The following is a 20343-nucleotide window of genomic DNA, read 5'->3' as shown; positions in this document are numbered from 1 at the left end:
TTGAAATTAGACTTAGAATTTTAAAGAAGCAAATCTTCGAGCTCTTCAAGTTCCCAATAAATGGCGTACCCTAATCATGCCACGTGTCACCAAAACCTCTTTCCAATTAGTTATTAATGGAGAGGTCCTCCCAAGTTTCTTGCCAAATAGAGGAACTCACCAAGGAGATCCACTTTCCTTATATTTATTTGTTCTTTGTTTAGAAACTCTATTAGGCATGTTAAAGCAACTTGTCGACTCAGAAATTTTGAAACCTTGTAAAATCTCTAGAATTCTCTATCACACTTATTTTTGCTGATGATCTGTTTCTAATGACCCATGCTTCCCTTATCCAAATGAGAATTTTATTAGACATTGTCCAACATTTGTGTTCACAGGCAGGGCAAACTATCAATTTAAGTAAATCTTTAATGATTGTATCCAAAAACTTATCGAGAAGACTACAAAGAGTTTTGTCTTCAAATTCAAGTGTTCCAATAACAACAAAGTTGGGGAAATATCTGGTGTTGCCTACCCTTGAGGGAAAGGTTAGGATGAAACCATTTAATTTCCTATTAGATAAAATTAAATCGAGATTGGTTGACTGGAAACAAAATACTCTTTCACTGGCTGGTTAACACACTCTCACAACTAGTGCTGTAGAAAATCTACCAAATTATACCTTTCAGTGCTTCAGAGTAATAGGTAAGGTCGACTCTGCTAAAAAAGAATTTCTATGGGGGGTCAGGGTAGAACTTCTAAACACCATGTGGGAATTGGGACGAAAGTCTATCATAAAACCAAGAAATTGGAGGATTAGGTATTAAAGACATTAACTTAATGAACAATTCCTTTCTAATTAAACTAGCTTGGAGATTAATTACCAATCATAATAGTCTATGGTCACAAGTTTTACTAAAAAAACATGGTAAGGGGAGGGATAACTTGGACCTAATTAGTAAGCCAACAGATTCATGGGTATGGAAATTAAAGGAATTATTAAAGGATTGAATCTTCTCAAAAAGGTATTAGTAGAAGAATTGGGAATGGTCTTAGTACACAAATCTAAGTATGACCCGGAAACTTCAAATTCTATCAGATTACAAGGGCTAGTTTTTAGGAACACACCAACATACGTGACCGACTGTATAAACAACAAGGATTGGAATTTGGAACCTAATTGAAGTTATCTCTTGCAATCCACTATAAACCAAATAAAAGCCATTCCAATAAGCAATAACCCAAACATGGAGGATAAGTGGGTGTCCACTGCCCGTAAAAATGGCCAAATTAATGTCAAAACTGCTTATGAGTTTCTATTACAAAAAAATAAAAAAAATATGGTCACCATGAAAGTATTCCAATTAAAGTATGAACAAGGTACAGCAATTTATCTAGCTGTGCATAATGGGAAAGCTACCAACAAGAAAAATACTTAGATAATCGTAATATTCTATTAACTTCAATTGCACTTTGTGCCAGGAACAGCAAGAAGATTTAGGATGTATTTGGTTCGAGAGAATAAAAGCCTAGAATCGGAATTGGAATGGCCCATTCTGATTCTTGTCATTTGGTTGAGCAGAATGGGAATCCCATTTCCATTTTAGGTGGAATGAGATTCTCCCATATGGGAGAATCGGCATGTATCATACTGTATCGGGCGATACGCACCAGTACGAGAGGATACACGCGAAACGCCACGTCTCTACTTCATAAAGACTGAAGCTTTGCCGATTTGAACCCAAGTCATTCAGACACACTATCTTATGCAACACTCTAAACCATCAAGCCAAGCTTTATCTTGTGTTATCAAATAGAATCAAATAACCTTTATTAAGCTTTTGTGTCAACATACAAAAAATACGTGCTTATATTTAACAATTCTAGCTATTCTAAGCAATAATATTCAAAAGTAGTATTTTATAAATTAATAGAACAAATATTTTATATCATTTTTAATATCAATAAAATTATACAAATAAAATATTAATAATAAAATAATTATTTTAATAATCAAATTGCACATGATATGCAATCTAAATTTTTTATATATTTGTAAAAATTATTAATTAATATTTTAATTTACATTAATAATTAATAACAACATATTTATTATTTATAACAAATAAAAATATTGTTTACAAAATATTGAAGAATATAATATTAAATTCAATCTATCAAATTCACTAATCTACATTTATTTAAAAAAATGGTTTTTTTTTATTTCAAATTATTTATAGAAATAAAAATATTAGCAATTGAATAATTATTTTAGTAATTAAAAATTATGAATTTTATAGGATATGTATCTTAGAAATTTTAAAATTTTGATATACTTTAAGTTAATATTATATTTTTGTGAATTATTAATTGGTATTTTAATTTTCATTTGAGATTTTAATATTTAGTTGATTTTTTTGTTAATGTTAAAAAATTAAAATAGTAAATAAAAAGTGATATAATAATTAAAATATAATATGCACATGTGTTTAGTGTCTTGGACTCATGATTGATGCATTATAAATAAAATTATATGATATCTAGGCACCCGATATATTAATTGTAATATATTTTTCATATACACCATTAAAATATACATTTTCTATTCATTTATATACTATTTGTGACTATTTCGATCTTAAATTCAGTGTTATTGATATATTTGTGAAATTCGTATGTATTTCCCGAATGTATCCATCTGTTTTCATATTTTTCGTTCGTATCCACGTGTTTCCCAAGCGTAGCTGTATCCGGATTCTCCGATATGATACCTGATATTGATACTTTAATCCTTGCTCTTAACTATTGACACCAAGAATTGAACTTCCCCTACAACTTCCATGCATCTCTTGTTTCGATTGCTTTCGGACACCATGAACTTGAGCTTCTGAAGACACCTCATCTGCAACTATGGCAACAACATCATTGAGTATTGATGAGGGCGGATTTGGCCCTCCAATGACATTGTGACACGTGGCAACTAGGTGACATCCAGAACCACTTAGGCAGCAACTTGCCTTAGCCATGTCCCAGCTGGCGCCCTGGTACAGGCGCCGACCTGGCGACCTGGCATAAGCGTCGAACTAGTGACCTATGAGACATGCTCACCGACAAATTTGGCATGCATATCCCAACACTCCCACGATCCTTGGAAGTTGGCCCACGTACCGAACTATCCGGAGGGTGGTCAACGTGCATGGCGGTTGCCTCCGGGAATCTCGGACCACTTAGGCAACCTCTCGAAAATCTCGGATATGGTGCGTGAAGCCCATGCCAAACAATGCCTATATAAAGGCACCAACCCCAATGACATGAGGGGGGCAAATAAGCATATTCTAGCTCTCATACTTTTTGATTTTTAACTCATAGTCTACTATGAGAGTACTGACTTAAGCATTGGAGCGACCTCTCCAGGTTAGCCACCCCGGGTCCTCTGACATTGATTCCTTGAAGGTCTCTAAAGAACTACAAAGCTCAACAATCAATTCAGCTTGGCACCTAATAGGCAGCTTGGCACCTAATAGGCAGCTCGACACTCTGGTAAGCTCGACACCTAATAGGCAGCTCGGTACTCTGGTCAGTTCAACACCTAACCTGCCCAGCTTAGCCCAGTCAGTTGCCCCAGCTCGGCTCAGTCAGCTCGGCCTGGTCAGCTCGGCATCCAGGTCCTCATCCAACAAAAGTTCTCCACTTTAGCCTCTGAGCCATCAGCCACTTGGAAGCAAACCAAATGACGAGGTACTTAGTACAAAAAAATTGATACATCACCAAAAATTGATTCATCAATTGGCGCCGTCTGTGGGAAACGCTTTAAAAAGCTAAGTTCTCATCCTCCGAAAGGCTAAGTCCTCTTCTTCCAAAAACCTAAGTTCTCACCTTTTAGAAACTAAAAGCTCTTACTTTCTAATTTCCATTTTTTATGAACTCAAAGACTAAGTAGGAAGTTAATGGCCAACAGACTAAGCAGCTCTGCCAACTTTATTTCAACTCGGATAAAGCCTCATCAGTCCTCTTCGCGAGGTACCCTCTACAAAGATGAGCTCTTCGTGGCTTTCGCGGGAGTTGGCGGCCAACGGACTGCACGGACGCCCCTGCCGGTTGAGCCTTCCAAGGCTCCTGTGTGAGCTGGTGACCTAAAGTCAGTAGTGCTGCCCCCGTAGGTCAAGCTCCCAGTAGCTTCTTGTAGGAGTGGCTGACTGGTGTCACTAACGAGGCTGATGCAGCGCAAGCCGTAGTTCTAAAGTGCCGAACTGATAAAATACCTCTGCACCACATAAGACCCAGTCGCCTCTTCAGCATGGGCAAAGTCAAGGAGAGTGGACTGCAAGTCGCTCCCAAAGCCCAAGGGCTAAAGTACCGAGCTGATAAAAGACCTCAACGCCACATAAGACCCATTTGCCTCTTCGGCATGGGAAAAATCAAGGGTAAGGAGAGTAAACTGCGAGTCGCTTACAAACCCCAAGGCTACAAACACTTGGACTCTTCCGACTTGAGAAGCAAAATTAGATCGACGCTTACGAGCTCATCGAATTAGGCATTCCAGGCCAAAAGGAGCAATCTACTCCCTTCGTCGAGTTACTTTCAGCTCGGGAGTGGGGGCAATTGATGAGGGCGGATTTGGCCCTCCAATGACATTGTGACACGTGGCAACTAGGTGACATCCGAAACCACTTAGGCAACAACTTGCCTTAGCCAAGATGATGGTGTCCCAACTGGCGACCTGGCACAGGCGCCGACCTGGCAGCTTGGCACAAGTGCCGAAGGCGACTTGGCACAGGCATCGAACTGGCGACCCGCGAGACGTGCTCGCCGATAAATTCGGCATGCATATCCCAACACTCCCACGATCCTTGGAAGTTAGCCCACATACCAAACGATCCGGAGGGTGGTCAATGTGCATGGCGGTTGCCTCCGGGAATCTCGGACCACTTAGGCGACCTCTCGGAAATCTCGGATATGGTGCGTGAAGCCCCTGCCAAGCAATGCCTATATAAAGGCACCAACCCCAATGACATGAGGGGGGCAAGTAAGCATATTCTAGCTCTCATACTTTGTGATTTTTAGTTCGCAATCTACTATGAGAGTACTGACTTAAGCATCGGAGAAACCTCGTTGGGTTAGCCACCTCGGGTCCTCTGACATTGATTCCTTGTAAGTCTCTAAAGAACTACGAAGCTCAACAATCAATTCAGCTCGACACTCTGGTAAGCTTGACACCTAATAGGCAGCTCAGCGCTCTAGTCAGCTCGGCACCTAATAGGCAGCTCGACAGTCTGGTAAGCTCGGCACTCTGGTCAGTTTGACACCTAACTTGCCCAGCTCGGCCCAGTCAATTCGGCACCTAACCTCCCTAGCTCGACTCAGTCAGCTCGGCACCTAATTTGCCCCCAGCTTGGCCTGGTTAGCTTGGCATTCAAGTCCTCATCCAGCAAAAGTTCTCCACTTCGGCCTCTAAGTCATCGACAACTTGGAAGCAGACCAAATGACGAGGTACTTAGCACAAAAAAATTGATACATCACCAAAAATTGATTCATCAAGTATCTTGGCGATTTTGGCCTTATTGACGGATGGCTTCAGTGTCAAGAACCATCCAATCCCTTTGGAGGCATTGAGGGTGCACCATGCTTGGATCAATCGTCAGAGGGTGTGGTTTGGAGTTAAGTCAACATTAGACAGACTTCGTATCTCCTGCCCACAAGAACTCTGTCCACACCTACCCACAATACACTACCCCCCGTGAATTGGAAACATCTCCCCCTGCATAATACCATGCAGAGGATGAGATGTTCTCCATGTGTGGCTACGATAAACATGAGCAGAGTTCTCGTGGGTAGGAGATCTGAACTTCATCGGACAAGACATGTTCAAAATGTTCCTGTCAATAATGGAGACCCATGCTAGAAAGCCATCAGAAAGCATGCATTGATTATCAAAAGCCAGGAACCTATTTCGGTAAGTTTGCTTATTGGTGATGTTCAATAATGGATGCCTTGTGTTAACATAGCATTCTAGAGTCATTAACAATGAGATTGTTGAATGTTGTCATGTTTGGCGTTCACTCAAAATAGCTTAAACCTTTCCCAAAAATTATCAAGAATTATAGATGGGTTACTTATTCTTCTTCCTCTAGTTTGGGATTGGTCATTTCTCTACTATTGCCATTGAGGTTCTTTTAACTAGGGTAAAATTGGAAATTTAGGCTGATTCCGATTCTGGCTTCTTATTGAACCAAATAGCAACAATCGGAATCCCATTCTAATTCCTGACTGAACCAAACAGACATCAGGAATAAGTGATTCCGATTCCGATTCCGATTTCGATTCTAATCCTGCCTACGAACCAAACGGACCCTTAGTCCAACCATTATTTTGTTCCTCAGTTACTAAACCGATATGGAAATCGTGCTCTATTGTCTCACCCATGGTTCAGTTAGATGAGCGAATAGTTTTTTTTTTTTTTTTTGGTTTGATGAGCAAATAGTTAAGCAGAAGAATCTATCTTTGTTTTGCAATATTATGTGGACCATATGAAAGGCTAGGAATGATTCTGGCCCTGAAATTTTGGGCCTAGGCCGGCCCTGAACACAAGATAGGCCCAAGCCTGGAAATTCCGGGATGGGCTGAAATGGTCATCCCTACCCTGCCCATACTCCCATAGGCCATAACCCCCCAATCCGTGGTGGCAACGGGATTCGATCCCAAGTCTCTGATGGAACAATCCATCAGTGGGTTCGATCCCAAGCCAGCTGCTACTGTTTAAAACTTTAAACAGAGAGAGAGAGGAGAGAAGTGATCGCATAATATAGCGACTATATACTACCAATGTTACCATCAATCGCACATTATCATTGATCACATCTCCCAATCGTAAACATGGTCCACATTGATCCCAACTTTTTCTTTTAACGGTGCTGATCGATAGCTGATATACGTTATAGACGGTAGTCCGTAGCAGTGTAGGGGATCGTCCATTGAAAATATATACGATCATCTTGTATCATATTCCAGACCGAGAACTGGGGGAGCCCATTAGCCCAACAAGAGTGTGACTTGACGGGCATCAATATCATCTCAGGAAACGTATTCGAACCCTAATAATTCCAATCGATCATTTCCAACAATTTCCAACTCCGTGTCCGGTGTCTCTGCAGTCAGGTGTGTTTCTCTCAATCGAGCTCTTTCTAGCATTTATGTCCAAAAGCTATACTGCTTCGAAGGCTTCTTGTGTTTAGGGTTTTAAATTCATTTCCATTTTCTTCCGTTGTTTTATAACTTCAGTCTCTGCGACATCTATGCTGTGGTTACTCATTTGTATCTTAGCTTAGTTCCTTCAGTTTTTGCCTTTTTTTCAACAGCCTAAATTAGTTCAGGTAGCCGATCTTTTTATTGGGTAAGTAATCTGCATTTCTGTAAGGTGCCCCTGTATAGAAATTGGAAGCTCAGGAAACGTATTCGAACGCTAATAATTCCAATCGATCGTTTCCAACAATTTCCAACTCCGTGTCCGGTGTCTCTGCAGTCAGGTGTGTTATCTCTGAATCGAGCTCTTTCTAGCATTTATGTCCAAAAGCTATACTGCTTCGTAGGCTTCTTGTGTTTAGGGTTTTAAATTCATTTTCATTTTCTTCCGTTGTTTTATGACTTCAGTCTCTGCGACATCTATGCTGTGGTTACTCATTTGTATCTTAGCTTAGTTCCTTCAGTTTTTGCCTTTTTTTTCAACAGTCTAAATTAGTTCAGGTAGCCGATCTTTTTATTGGGTAAGTAATCTGCATTTCTGTAAGGTACCCCTGTATAGAAATTGGAAGCTCAGCTATCGAGTCCTTAATATGTATTGCAGTTTATTTGCAAAGTTAGATATTTCGCTAACGCCTAGGCTAAGTGAACTATTACCATTTGGAAAAGTTTCATTTACTTTTTTCTTTGTTGAAACAGGCTACTTTTCTGTGCGTCTCTTGGTTATTGATTGCTGATTATCATTGTTTCCCTTGGTCTTTAAGGTTACTTCGTAAAAGAAAATTGTTAGTTTCACACAAGTTGAAGTAGAGGGCGCTGAATCCAGATCACATCTGTTATGGCGGTATACTTTTTGACTTTCACTGATGTTCCAAAAATTTGAATGTTTGAGCTTTCGGTTGATTCTGCATTTACTTTTTACTTACTTTGATAACTGTTGTAGATCGACAATCTCTTTAAAGATGAAGCTACTGAAGAGAAAGGGGAGCGTGCCAGAATGGTGAGTCTCGTTTTCTCCATTTTATGTTGGGTATATGGGAAGATACCCATGAATATTGATGTCTGTATATGCATCCAAAGCGCTGTGAATTAGGATGTTTTTGTACATTTGCATATATTCTCATGCATACATAGTGTTTGGCTATTTTTTGTGGCTAATTTATTTTAGGTGGCATCTGTTTAATGTGTTTTTTGAATGCTTCTTTTGAAATCGTGCTTCTTACCTTGATGAGTACAGTCTCTTGTTTTTGTCTCTCTAGAGACTAATCTGTGCCTTTTCTTTTGCCAAGAAATGCCTACTATTGTTCTTGAGTTGTGGTTGTAGCAGCTGCTACTACAAGACTACCTTATGGAACAATGTGTATTGTGCTCCTTTAGATTTGGGAGATCTTTCTATAATCAGATTTATACAATGTTTTTACTTTCTGCTGAATTTAGTGGTTCTACATTCTTCTGTATGTTGCTTACCGACTTGTATATTTTAATTTAGGCATCATTTGTTGGTGCTATGGCAATTGCTGATTTGGTCAAGACCACTTTGGGGCCAAAGGGGATGGTAAGTCCCTCCTCCCTTTCATTCTATCTTTAATATACCAATTGTTTGTTGTTAGAAGTCCACAATGAGAATATGAGATTTACATTCAATTTGTACTTGAATTTAACCCAGCCATTTGCCAATGCATTTCCTGTGTAGGATAAAATTTTGCAATCAACAGGTCGAGGTCGCAGTGTGACTGTTACTAATGATGGTGCCACTATTTTAAAGTCTCTTCATATTGACAATCCTGCTGCCAAAGTCCTTGTTGGTATCCTTTTTCAATATATTTGTTATCCATTGACTTACATGCCATCAGGATCTTAATTTGTCTAATTCTCTATGGATGAGCTTTGATTGTGGGTTTGAGGGTTGGACTGGTTTAGTTTGTAACTTCGTAGTATCGTCAAAAGTGTATTGATTGCATTAGGCTTCAACTTTCCATTATACCAGCTTTTACTTCTCATTAAATCCCTGCGGAATAATTCACCAGTCAGTCACCTCCAGAGAACTATCAATTTCTGCAGTGTTATGCTTGTATACAATGTTTGATGCTTCCCCTTAACTCAAGGGTATCAGACATTTCAAAAGTTCAAGATGATGAAGTTGGTGATGGGACCACCTCGGTTGTTGTCTTGGCTGGAGAACTTCTAAGAGAGGCTGAAAAGTTGATTGCAACAAAGATTCATCCGATGACTATAATTGCAGGTTTACTTTATGATTCTGATGGTTTCTTGAACAACAATATTATATGTATAACAGGAAGCAGTGTATGCCACCTCTAGTAAATAGATCTCTTATTTTTGTGATTCAAATTTTTTATCGTTTTTAGGTGTGCCTCTTAGCAACTTTTAAATGATATATTATCATTATATGTCACTTGAAAGAAATCATTGGGTATAATGCAATTTATTAAAGTTATATTTGTGGTTCAGGTTGGATTATGGATGATTGTAGTGTTTTCTTAATGCTATCTATGTGTGCACATGCTTGTGTAGTGTTTTCAAAACCACCTATTTGTTGGATTCTAATCAAAATTTGCTATTGTTCTCGAAAAGGAACTTTTGGCCTTCCATTGTTATTCTTTATCACTATAGTTTGATTAATGTAAAATTGACGATTTATGACCATCATTTTCTTGTCGGAAGGCTGGTAGCACCTACACTACAATCTCCCAGTGGACCCTGTCTCTTGTGGCAAGTTTGAAATTATGTAGGTTCTGAAGCTTTAGCAATGAAAATGGGTATTTTTAATGTCTATATGTAAGCGACATATCTAGAAAAAGCATAAATTGCTGGTCAGTCAGGTGCTCATATGGTCCTAAAGGCTAAACAGCTTGGCTTGACACATTCCAACAATCTAAAGACTTTTGGCATATTGGTCAAGTATGTAACAATTGGTATTAGTGCCTACCACCATTTCTTGAGTTTGATCCATGGAAAGGGCTACCTGGAGCAGAGTGAGACCTATCATAGAAAGGGCTACCTGGAGTAATGTGAGAGCTGTCATTGGGAAGGGCTATCTGCCACTAGAGTGAGAGCTTCCAAGACATTGGCTACAGAAATGTGGTGGCATGCTATGGTTCTAAAGGTTAAATGGCTTGGCTTGACATGTTTCAACAGTGTTAAAGCTTTTAGCATATTGGCCAAGTATGTAATGGGTGCTTTGATGCCCTGATCATGAAGGATAAATTGGACAGGTTATGGATGAAAATGGAAAGTGTATGCATTAGGGAAAATGGAATTTGGGATTAGAGTAATGTTTAGGGGTAGTAGTGTCATTTAAGTGTAGCTCCACAAGGACTACAACAACACCTTAATATAGCAAGAATGAACAATGAATTATAGTAATAGAGGGAAAAAGATTGATATAGCTGGTGAGAATACTAACAAAGGGCAAAGGCATAGAAGAATAGAAGATTGACATTAGAAGAGTTGGAGAATTACTTAAACAACATATAAAGGAAATGGAGGATTGACATTAGAATAATTAACATTAAAATGCTAAAATAAGAAAATCACAAGAGTTATTTATAATCCTAGGGACTAGGGTGGGGCATGGTGGGAGCTGTGCATTCTCTCTTGTAGTCTCTATTTTAAATGATAGTGGGTTGTTCTTGTATCATTTGGTGTACCAATAGTAGACATGTTCTTGATGGGCTATTTGGTGTTTCATTTCATTGATAGCAACTAGTGAATGACCCCGTACTCAGTAAGGGGAATCAGTAATGTTAAATTTACATTATGGAATCAATACTGTTAAATTTATATTTATTAATATTTTAAATAATTATTAAAATTTCAAGAGATATTTATTTCAAAAAATAGCTTTTCAATAATTATTAGAATATGGATAGTTTTCTTTTGTTATGATATGTAAAAGGTTAATGATTAACTGAAAATGATAGAATATAGGCAGAAGTGGTTGTGGATAAACACTTTTGCATTTTTTTAGGAATGGATTGAAAATGGTGGTAGTAGGTTGTGTGTTTTATCAGCAACTTCTCAGCAAATGCCATGTGCCTAGTTTTGTAGAAAAATGAGAAGGCCATGTGTCTGAATGGTGGGGTGCTGTAGCCTGGTAGTGGGTTGTGGGCTTTAGTAGGAATTTCTCAGAAATTGCTATGTGTCTAGCTTTCTAGAAAATGAGAAGGCCTCTTATCTGAATGGTGGTAGTGGACTGTGGGCTTTAACAGCAACTTCTCAGAAACTGCCATGTGTCTAAATTTGAAAAAGCCATGTGTCTGAATGGTGGGGGGCTGTAGCCTGAAAGCCTTCCTTTAATATATATATATATATGTGTGTGTGTGTGTGTGTGTGTGTGTGCGTGTGTGCTTGTGTTTTTTTGAATAGTCACAAGGAATTGTTATGACTATGTGAACTCATGAAAACTAAATCACTTCTGTATGCATTCACTGGGTGATTTGGTTTATCATTTGATTTATAGCATGTCTAGCCTTTTTTAGAGGCCACAAGAAAGTGTATAATAATATGAACTCATTGCTCCACATGTTAGGCTACCTTCATATTTCTTGATATTCCTAGAGGAAGTATCCATTTTATCATATGATAATGGGTAGTTCATGTATCACTTGGGGTATCAACAGCAAGCATACACTCACTAGGTAATTTCGTCTTTCATTTGATTGATAGAATGCTTATGCTTTATTGGTGGGTTGCAAAAAGTGTTGTGACCATGTGGACTAATGAAAACCAAATCACCTAGGCATGCACTCGGCACACTCACAAGGTGATACAATTTTAAATTTGATTATTAGCATATTCATACCTTATGGAGGTCGCAAGAAAGTGTTGTGACCATGTGAACTCGTCGAAATCAAATCAGGCATGAACTCACTGTTAGGCTACCTTGGAATTTCTTGATTGTCATATAAGGTAACAGACCTTAGAGCTAGTCTCTATTTTTTCATATGTTAGTAGGTTAATATTGTATCTTTTGGGGTAGGAAAAAGGCATATACTCATTCTATGGTTTGTTTTTTCATTTGATTGATAGCATGATTGTGTTTTGCAAGGTGCCAACTAGCTGGTTGGTAAGGTCTCTTGCTGGTCGTAGCGGAAACTTGGGGTCTAATCCCGCCTGCACCTGGGTTGGGGGATGGGCTACCCCCCCGTTGTGTAGTCCAAAAAAAAAAGATATCATGCTTGTGTCTCATTGGACTGTTGCATGAGTGTCGTGGTGGTGTGAACTCATCACTCAATATATTTGGTTACCCTAGTATTTCTAAACTGTCATTGTAAGGTAGTATACCCTAGAGTCTATCTCTATTTTTTCATATGTTAGAGGGTTGTTACTGTGGGTCATTTGGGGTAGTAACAATAGTATGCGTTGATTGGATAATTTGTTTTTTCATTTGATTAGTAACATGCTTATGTTCTATTAGAGAGTCACAAGTAAGTGGTGTGATCAGTGATTTAAAAGGCATGCCTAGGTGCATAGGCGTGGTACATTTTAGGGTATGCGCCTCAGCGCAGCCTTTTCAAAAGGCACATGCCTAGTGCGCCTAGGCGTGCACCTTTTGAAAATTTGACGTTTTTTGAACCTAGCAGCTGGGCTGGGGGTGAAGCACCCAGACCCTCATGCCACGCCCCTTGAGGCAAGCCCAAACAAGTCCATATTAGGGTCCTAAATTCTTTATTCTCATATAAAAAATAATGATTTTATAATTTTAATTGCTTTCTAAGAAGATAATTTATTAGGATAAATGAATGAACAATATTAGCAAATAGGTGGTTCCTGGAGCTTCGGTGAGCAAGCAAAGTGAGCAAACCGGAGCTCCACATGTTATTTTTATGTATTTTAATTTTAGGTAATAGGTTTTTTAAAACATTTATTTTAAAATTTAAGTGTATTTTTATTAATATTATGTTCAATTTTTTTTGACATTTTTTGAATTTTTCTGATTTTTTTTTTGTATTTTTGTGCCTTGCGCCTTGCGCTTTTAAAACATTGGGTGTGACCATGTGAACACATTGAAATCAAATCACTCAAGCAAGCATTCATTGTGTGATTTAGCATGTTGTATTTTATTGGGGGGGGGTCAAAAAAAGTGTTGAAACTATGTTTAAGCTATTTTTGTATTTCTTGATTGTCAAAGTAAGGGAATGGACCCTGGAGGAATAGTTTTCAAGGCATTAGGGCGAGGCTAGATGATTTTTTTTTTCAGTAAAACCCATCTTTCACTATTAATTGTCACCTAGTTGCCTAGGTGATTTTTTTTTTTTTTTAATTTGTTGAATAAAGACCATGGATCCTGGAGTAATTCCTTAGCTTCCATAGAAAGCAGCAACAGTCTTTCACTATTAATTGTCTAGTCTGCATAAGATATGTATAAGTTTCATTTGAAACATAGAAATGAACATATTCATGAAAAAATGGAAGAAAGAAATTTCATAAAATAGAGGGGTGTTGGACCTCTATTTTTGTCTTAGGAAAGAAGAAAAGAAAGGGTGAAAGAAGAAGAAGAAGATGATGATGGAAATAATCAATATTTGTTGATGGGATACAATTGAGTTCTTCCATGCTTATTAGTTCATGTTTTGAAGTCTTCTTTGAGGGTTCAAGGTAGTATACATGTTGATTGAATAGTAACAAATGAGAAAAATAATAAAAAGAAACTAATTTTTAACTTAAAATGAATAATTTATTTTAATAATGTCTATTTTATTTATTGTAATCTCAAAAGGTTGAGAATATCAAAGTATCCAAGAGCACTGTGTAAAAAATATCTTGGTGATTGAACAAGCCAACCCTCCATGAGCGCCTTGTGTGGGCGTTGCCTTGACATTTGATAATGATGCCCACCTAATAGGTTCAAGCCTTCATGGCTTCACCTTCAAGAATGTCTAGAGTCTGCACCAAACAAAAGAAGCTGCTCATAAAATGCATTTCTTCTGTGTATTCCCTTATAAAGGTTTCTACTTTATTTATTAACTCGTAGGTTTATCAGAATATACTTACTCTAAGGTCATATTGACTTCGAAGGCTAAGCTAGAAAGAAACAAGGTAACTTTTTCGATCTTTTAAAAGATCTCCCAAGATCCCTACCTATTTACTAAAATCTCCTTGAATCAATTAAATGTAAATACTAAACAACAAACATAGAAGAAAGCTTGCTAACAAACCTGGCAACTAAGATTATTGTATATGGTGGGCCCATGAATCATGTGAAGCCTACGGGAGAATCCTCTTCTGTTTTTTAGTAGATTTTAACCTACCATCGAGTTAAAACCCAACAGCGAGCATAAAAGAATAGCTTTATGTTATGGTTTGTCCCATAGACCCTTAATAAGGAGGCTTGTATGATATCCCAAAACTAAAAGAATTTCTTCAAGAGCCTTCAGCCTTGGCAGATAATTGGGTTACTTAAAAAAAGGTCGTTCCTAAGGGTGGATGTGGTAGAAAAACCCTCAAGAGAAATCTCCCTAAATTTTAATCATTTATTGAGAATTTTTCTTCTTTTCATGGCATCAAACATGCACTTAGATGTTCAAGGAGGATTAAGGTACTTTATAACAAAGTGAAGGGCTTTGAAAAAATCAAAGGAATTTGGAAGCATTTTTGGAATTTTATTTTCTATTCCTTAAATATTTCAGCTGGATAGGTGGCTTCAAACCTTCATGCAATCATGTATTATAACATCCATGGAGTGCTTTTCTACTTTATGTTGTTCGGTGGGTTTTCTGACTTCTAAATTATACTTAATGTTTTAAGAATTTCAAATTACTTTCAGTATTTGCCTACTGCCTATCAAGCCCGAAGAAAATGAATAAAGAAAGTAAAAATCAAAATATCTCATCCCGAAAAATTGATCTCATAACTCATAATTTATTGTCTTGGTGTTACCTATAAAAATGTTTCTGTCTTGGTATTCATTAGGTCCTGGAATGCTTACAGCTTTTATCATTTATCATCTCCATTTATTGCCCCCAGATGCTTCTTACATTCTCATTGGCTCCCAATGTTTTATTTCTGGACTTTCAGGTTACAGGATGGCAGCTGATTGTGCCCGAAGTGCTTTGTTGCAGAGGGTCATGGACAATAAAGAGGATGCAGGTAATTGCTTTGACTTTATTTTGAATGTCAAACACAGATTCTCATTTATGTGACATTTCGTACTTACTGATTCTCAGTTGCTAACTTCTCTCCTTGTAGTAGTCTGTAAATATAGTATTGTGAAATTCTAGCCATATCGTTACAGAGTAAGCTATGCCAATTATAAATTTGGGGACCTTGTGCAAGATGAAACTCTGCCCATCTAAAACTCATTGTTAGGTTTATGATTTATTAAAGGGCCTCACACGAAGGTGAGCTTCTCATGTTTTCTTGGTGTCAGATGGGACGGATGACAATAATTTGGGTATGGCTATTAAGTAAATTCTTTTCTGACTTAAAGAAAATTCCATCTCACCGATGGACCTCTTTATTAACTAATGACCATTTTCACTACGAGTATTTTGGAGTTTGCCATTAGTGATTATATTTATCTTTTTCCTTCTTCTTTGCAATTTTTGTCAAATATATAAATTCTCCTGTATTCTATTACTTGGTGATGCAGAGAGATTCAAATCAGACTTGATGAAGATTGCAATGACAACTCTGAGTTCAAAAATCCTTTCTCAAGATAAGGAGCACTTTGCAAAACTTGCTGTTGACGCTGTTTTGAGGCTTAAGGTATACACTTTCATCCTGTAGTTTAAAGGCTTATCACAACATTTTATGAAATTTGTGCCATCTTATTTGTGTAAACAATGTTGCCAACTATACTATTTGGTCTTCATCAATTATTCAAATTTGCTCTATGAATCTACCAACCATGACCAATATGCTCTGTTCTGGTTATTGTCTAATTTTGTTAAAGTTCACTTTTCACCTGCCATCTTGTCATCATAATCATATCATATGTTTTGGTTGCTTGCACATGTTATTGACATTTGTTTGCGTGAAACCAGTTTTCCTTCTCATAGTTTCAAAAGAAATGCATCCATAAACCCTTTGTATGTCCTATTAAAATCCCCAGACCCTAGCTTCTAAACCGCATCCCATCTTTTGTCCCCATTCTGTATCTCACTTTTATTACGGCAATACAGTGGCTTCATTTTTTCCTATGTCAGTGGCAATACAGTAGAAAATACTCATGTGCAAGGTTGTTTTGATATTTGAATCATTCTCCTCCCATCTGTTCCTTTTTTTTGTGGCATCTGATTTACTTAATTCTTTATTAATTATTACCTCTTGGGTAATGGCAGGGAAGTACAAACTTGGAGGCTATTCAAATTATAAAGAAGCCTGGAGGATCTTTGAAGGATTCTTTTCTAGATGAAGGGTGGGTATCAACTTGTAGACTTCATTGGATGTCTCAAAGGTCTAGCTGTTTATTATTGATAAAAGCTGCTATAATTTTTACTTTGCCGCTAGTTCATTTTCTTTGGATCATTAATTGTGATAATTTGGTCATAATGGGTCTTATGTGTAATTTGCTTTATCTTGTTTCTGGAAATGTCTAGAAAGGTTTGCTACATGTTTGTTGCATGCCTCCAATATTTGCTTCTAGTCTTCCAATAATGTGCTGTATACCTTCCCTTGTGCTCTGTTATTTTCTGGGACATAAACTATTGCTTCTCCCATCCTTGTATACACATCTCTGTTCTTAGTTGGAGTCCTATGATCTGCATGCAGATTTATTCTTGACAAGAAAATAGGCATTGGCCAACCAAAGCGTATAGAAAATGCCAAGATTTTGGTGGCAAATACTGCAATGGACACTGATAAAGTGAAGATCTACGGGGCCCGTGTTCGTGTAGATTCTATGTCAAGGGTTGCCCAGATTGAAGGGGCTGAGAAAGAGAAAATGAAACAGAAGGTGCAGAAGATCATAGCACATGGGATTAATTGCTTTGTTAATAGGCAGTTGATTTACAATTTTCCCGAGGAGCTGTTTGCAGATGCTGGGATTTTAGCAATTGAGCATGCTGATTTTGATGGGATTGAACGTCTTGCTCTGGTAACTGGTGGTGAAATTGCATCAACCTTTGACAATCCAGAATCAGTTAAGCTTGGCCACTGCAATCTCATTGAGGAAATCATGATTGGTGAGGACAAGTTGATTCACTTTTCTGGGGTTGAAATGGGTCAAGCTTGTACAATAGTATTAAGGGGTGCAAGGTATGTTTTCTGGTAATTTTTGTTTTTAATTTAACATATTTGAATCTTTCTTTCATCATTGTTATTTTGATATATGAGGTATTTGCTTGAAAGTTGAAATGTTGTTTATGATCTCATTTATTTCTTTTTATCTGTTCATCTTGTTTTGTTATGAATCCATTGTGATTTTCACTCAGCATAGAATGATCTAGTGGTTTCTGGGATTGGAGTCCTGCCAAGGTTTTAGGCTGTGATGTGCTTATATGAATGCTAATATAGAAGTGGAAGGTTTTAGGTTCTAGAATGTATTCTGACCCCTCCTTTTATCATATCCATTTCTGGAAGTATGACTCTGTATGCTTTCTGGCGATTTTAAGTTCATCTTCCCCTTTGGCCTTTTTCTTTTTAATTCGAAAAAGACAGTAATTCTGAAATTTTATCTGTATTTTTATCAGGTTCACTACAACTGTGGTCATGCATTTGTATCCTGGTATTGTAGATGCTAGACATTAGATATAGTATGACATACAGGGAGTGGAGATTAGGAATCTGCTGATTAACCAAGAAGACATTCTCAATTCCTGTAGTCAGCCAATGTTCTTAGTGGAATCTTGTTCACTGTTTCTCTCTCCTGTTTTCTTTTATTATTTTATGGCATTGATGTTTTTGTGGACAGAAGGCGTTGGCCCCTGGAACTTACATTAATACCCCAATTTGAGTCCAACTGAAAACCACCAAAGTTGGTATGCTTCTATCCAGTGTTGTCATACTTGGACCGGACCCAAGACCATATTGGTTGCTTGGTCACTGGTCGAATGGTCTTACCGTCTGATTTGACTGTTAAACTTGGTTAAATGCAGAATGCAAAACAAATAACAATTAAAAAAAATGCATATTGTTCCAGATTATCGTTTAAGCTATTTTCATCAAATGATCAAAATAGGCTTAAAACAATCAACGTTGTAGTTTATAATAATTGTTAAAACATGTATTTACGGTAAGTTTGACCAAGTCAATCTCTCTTAAGAATTTGGCAACCCCCAAACTGTTTTGGTTTCTAGTTTCTGATTCAAGCAGTCCGACTGTCCTGTTTTCTTTCTTACACATCAATCATCAATGATGATTAATCAAGAAAAATGGTGAAGTTAACAAAAAATGCTATTTTCTTCTTTGCTAATCTAGATCCTGCTTGCTTACCCAACAAAAATTTTATTTACCCATTTTACTTTTCTATATGGACGAATATCAAGGTTTGGGCATTTGTGGTTTTACATACATCGAAACTGGAATTCTAATACCAACCGAGGGCTGGATCATTGGTATGTTAGCTGGTTTGTTCCAACGTCAAATCCCGCAACCAGCACTTTGGGGAAAAAGGGATTAATGGTGCATTGCACCAAATAGCACCAAATACCAAAAAAAAAGGAAGAAACTGGAATTCTAGTAGTGCTTTGTGATCTTTCTTTGGGCTTGAGTTATTGAATTTGACATTTCTGATCTTCCATTTGCAGCTTTCATGTGCTTGATGAGGCAGAAAGGTCTCTACATGATGCCCTATGTGTACTCTCCCAAACTGTTGTTGATAGCAGAGTTTTACTTGGAGGTGGGTGGCCTGAGATGGTGATGGCGAAAGAAGTTGATGAGCTGGCCCGCAAGACTCCTGGAAAGAAGTCTCATGCAATTGAGGCATTTTCACGGGCCCTCCAGGCCATTCCTACAACTATTGCAGACAATGCGGGTTTGGACAGTGCAGAGTTGATTGCTCAGCTTCGTGCTGAGCATCACAAGGAGGGGTGTACTGCAGGGATTGATGTCATCTCTGGAGCTGTAAGTGATGACAACAAAACACTATGTATCAACGGTTGACTGACTGTAGAAGGAGGCTTTATTGGCTTACTAGAGAATAGAGTGATTGATAGAAAAGATCTAATTTTACTCTTTTCCTTTCTGTGAATTACATTTACTTTCATACCTTATGCATGTTTTCTTGTTTACGTTTGTCAATTATCCTATGTGGCCACTTTTACTATCTAGGAAATCCCGTGGAGTGCCATATACCCTTATTATCATCCCAGAATTGTTTTACAAAAAAAAAAGATCATCCCATAATTTGTGCTGTTATGTTTTTTAATCCTAAGAAAGTAGCAAGTTGGGGAAAACAGTGCATCCTTGGTTTATTTCTGATGAAAGTCATTTGATGTTTTGATCAATTCCTATATTTCTTCCACTCTTTTCACATTATTTCTAGATTTTTTGTTGAGGCGTATGGACTGGTATCTTGGGATTTTCCATGTAAACTCTTGGTATTAGTTGTCATGCGTCTCATACTTGGGTTTAGGATTTGTAAACTATTTGTTTGATAATTTCTAATTTCCATCCATATTATTGTTTTCACAGGTAGGAGATATGGAGAAGCTTGGAATCTCAGAGTCATTCAAGGTCAAACAGGCTGTGCTGCTTTCTGCGACTGAAGCTGCTGAGATGATACTCAGAGTTGATGAAATCATAACTTGTGCCCCACGGAGAAGAGAAGATAGAATGTGAAAACTGGCAGGCAATTTTGAGCCTCATAGGCCTGCCCTTTTTGTCTAACCATATATTGTCGTCGGTCCACAGATTGAGTTCCTGCTACTTGATCAGGCACGTTAAAAGCTGATTTAATGGTGTGTTACTTTACTTCTATTTTGAGAAACGAAATTTATAGGGTGGTGAGTTTCTCTTTTATTTGGTGTTGGGTGGGGAATAGGGGTGGGGGTCAACAATATGGTCTTTTGAAGATTGTTGTAGCTTAGACAACACAAGTTTCTCAAGACCTGCAGATTGGGTTAAATAGTTAATTACTTTGTACTTGTCTTGGTTGAAATGAGGCCACTGTTTTGAAAACAAAGGATGTTCTGCTGCTTTTTAAGGATTTTGATTGGATTTGTCATT

General features: G+C 37.7%; 1 protein-coding gene across 4 annotated transcripts; it reads left to right on the top strand.

Annotated features, from left to right (window-relative positions):
- Positions 1-6977: 6977 nt before the first annotated feature.
- On the top strand, positions 6978-20343 carry LOC104604348 (T-complex protein 1 subunit beta). 4 transcript variants are annotated; one of them, XM_010268646.3, is made up of 13 exons: positions 6978-7134; positions 7335-7502; positions 7980-8059; positions 8159-8215; positions 8705-8770; positions 8909-9020; positions 9329-9457; positions 15253-15324; positions 15827-15942; positions 16518-16594; positions 16948-17433; positions 18924-19239; positions 19810-20343. In XM_010268646.3, exons 3-13 carry the CDS (start codon positions 8054-8056, stop codon positions 19954-19956), a joined length of 1584 nt encoding a protein of 527 aa, XP_010266948.1. In that variant the 5' UTR covers positions 6978-7134; positions 7335-7502; positions 7980-8053; the 3' UTR covers positions 19957-20343. The 4 variants fall into 4 exon arrangements, with proteins under 4 accessions (XP_010266948.1, XP_088746337.1, XP_010266950.1 ...); XM_088890211.1 differs by having other exon boundaries at positions 7915-8059; XM_010268648.3 differs by lacking the exon at positions 7335-7502 and having other exon boundaries at positions 6993-7134.

Source organism: Nelumbo nucifera, chromosome 6 (genome assembly GCF_055504915.1).
Source record: "Nelumbo nucifera cultivar China Antique chromosome 6, China Antique-T2T, whole genome shotgun sequence".
Lineage (NCBI taxonomy): Eukaryota > Viridiplantae > Streptophyta > Magnoliopsida > Proteales > Nelumbonaceae > Nelumbo > Nelumbo nucifera.
This window is presented reverse-complemented; position numbering and strand designations above follow the sequence as displayed.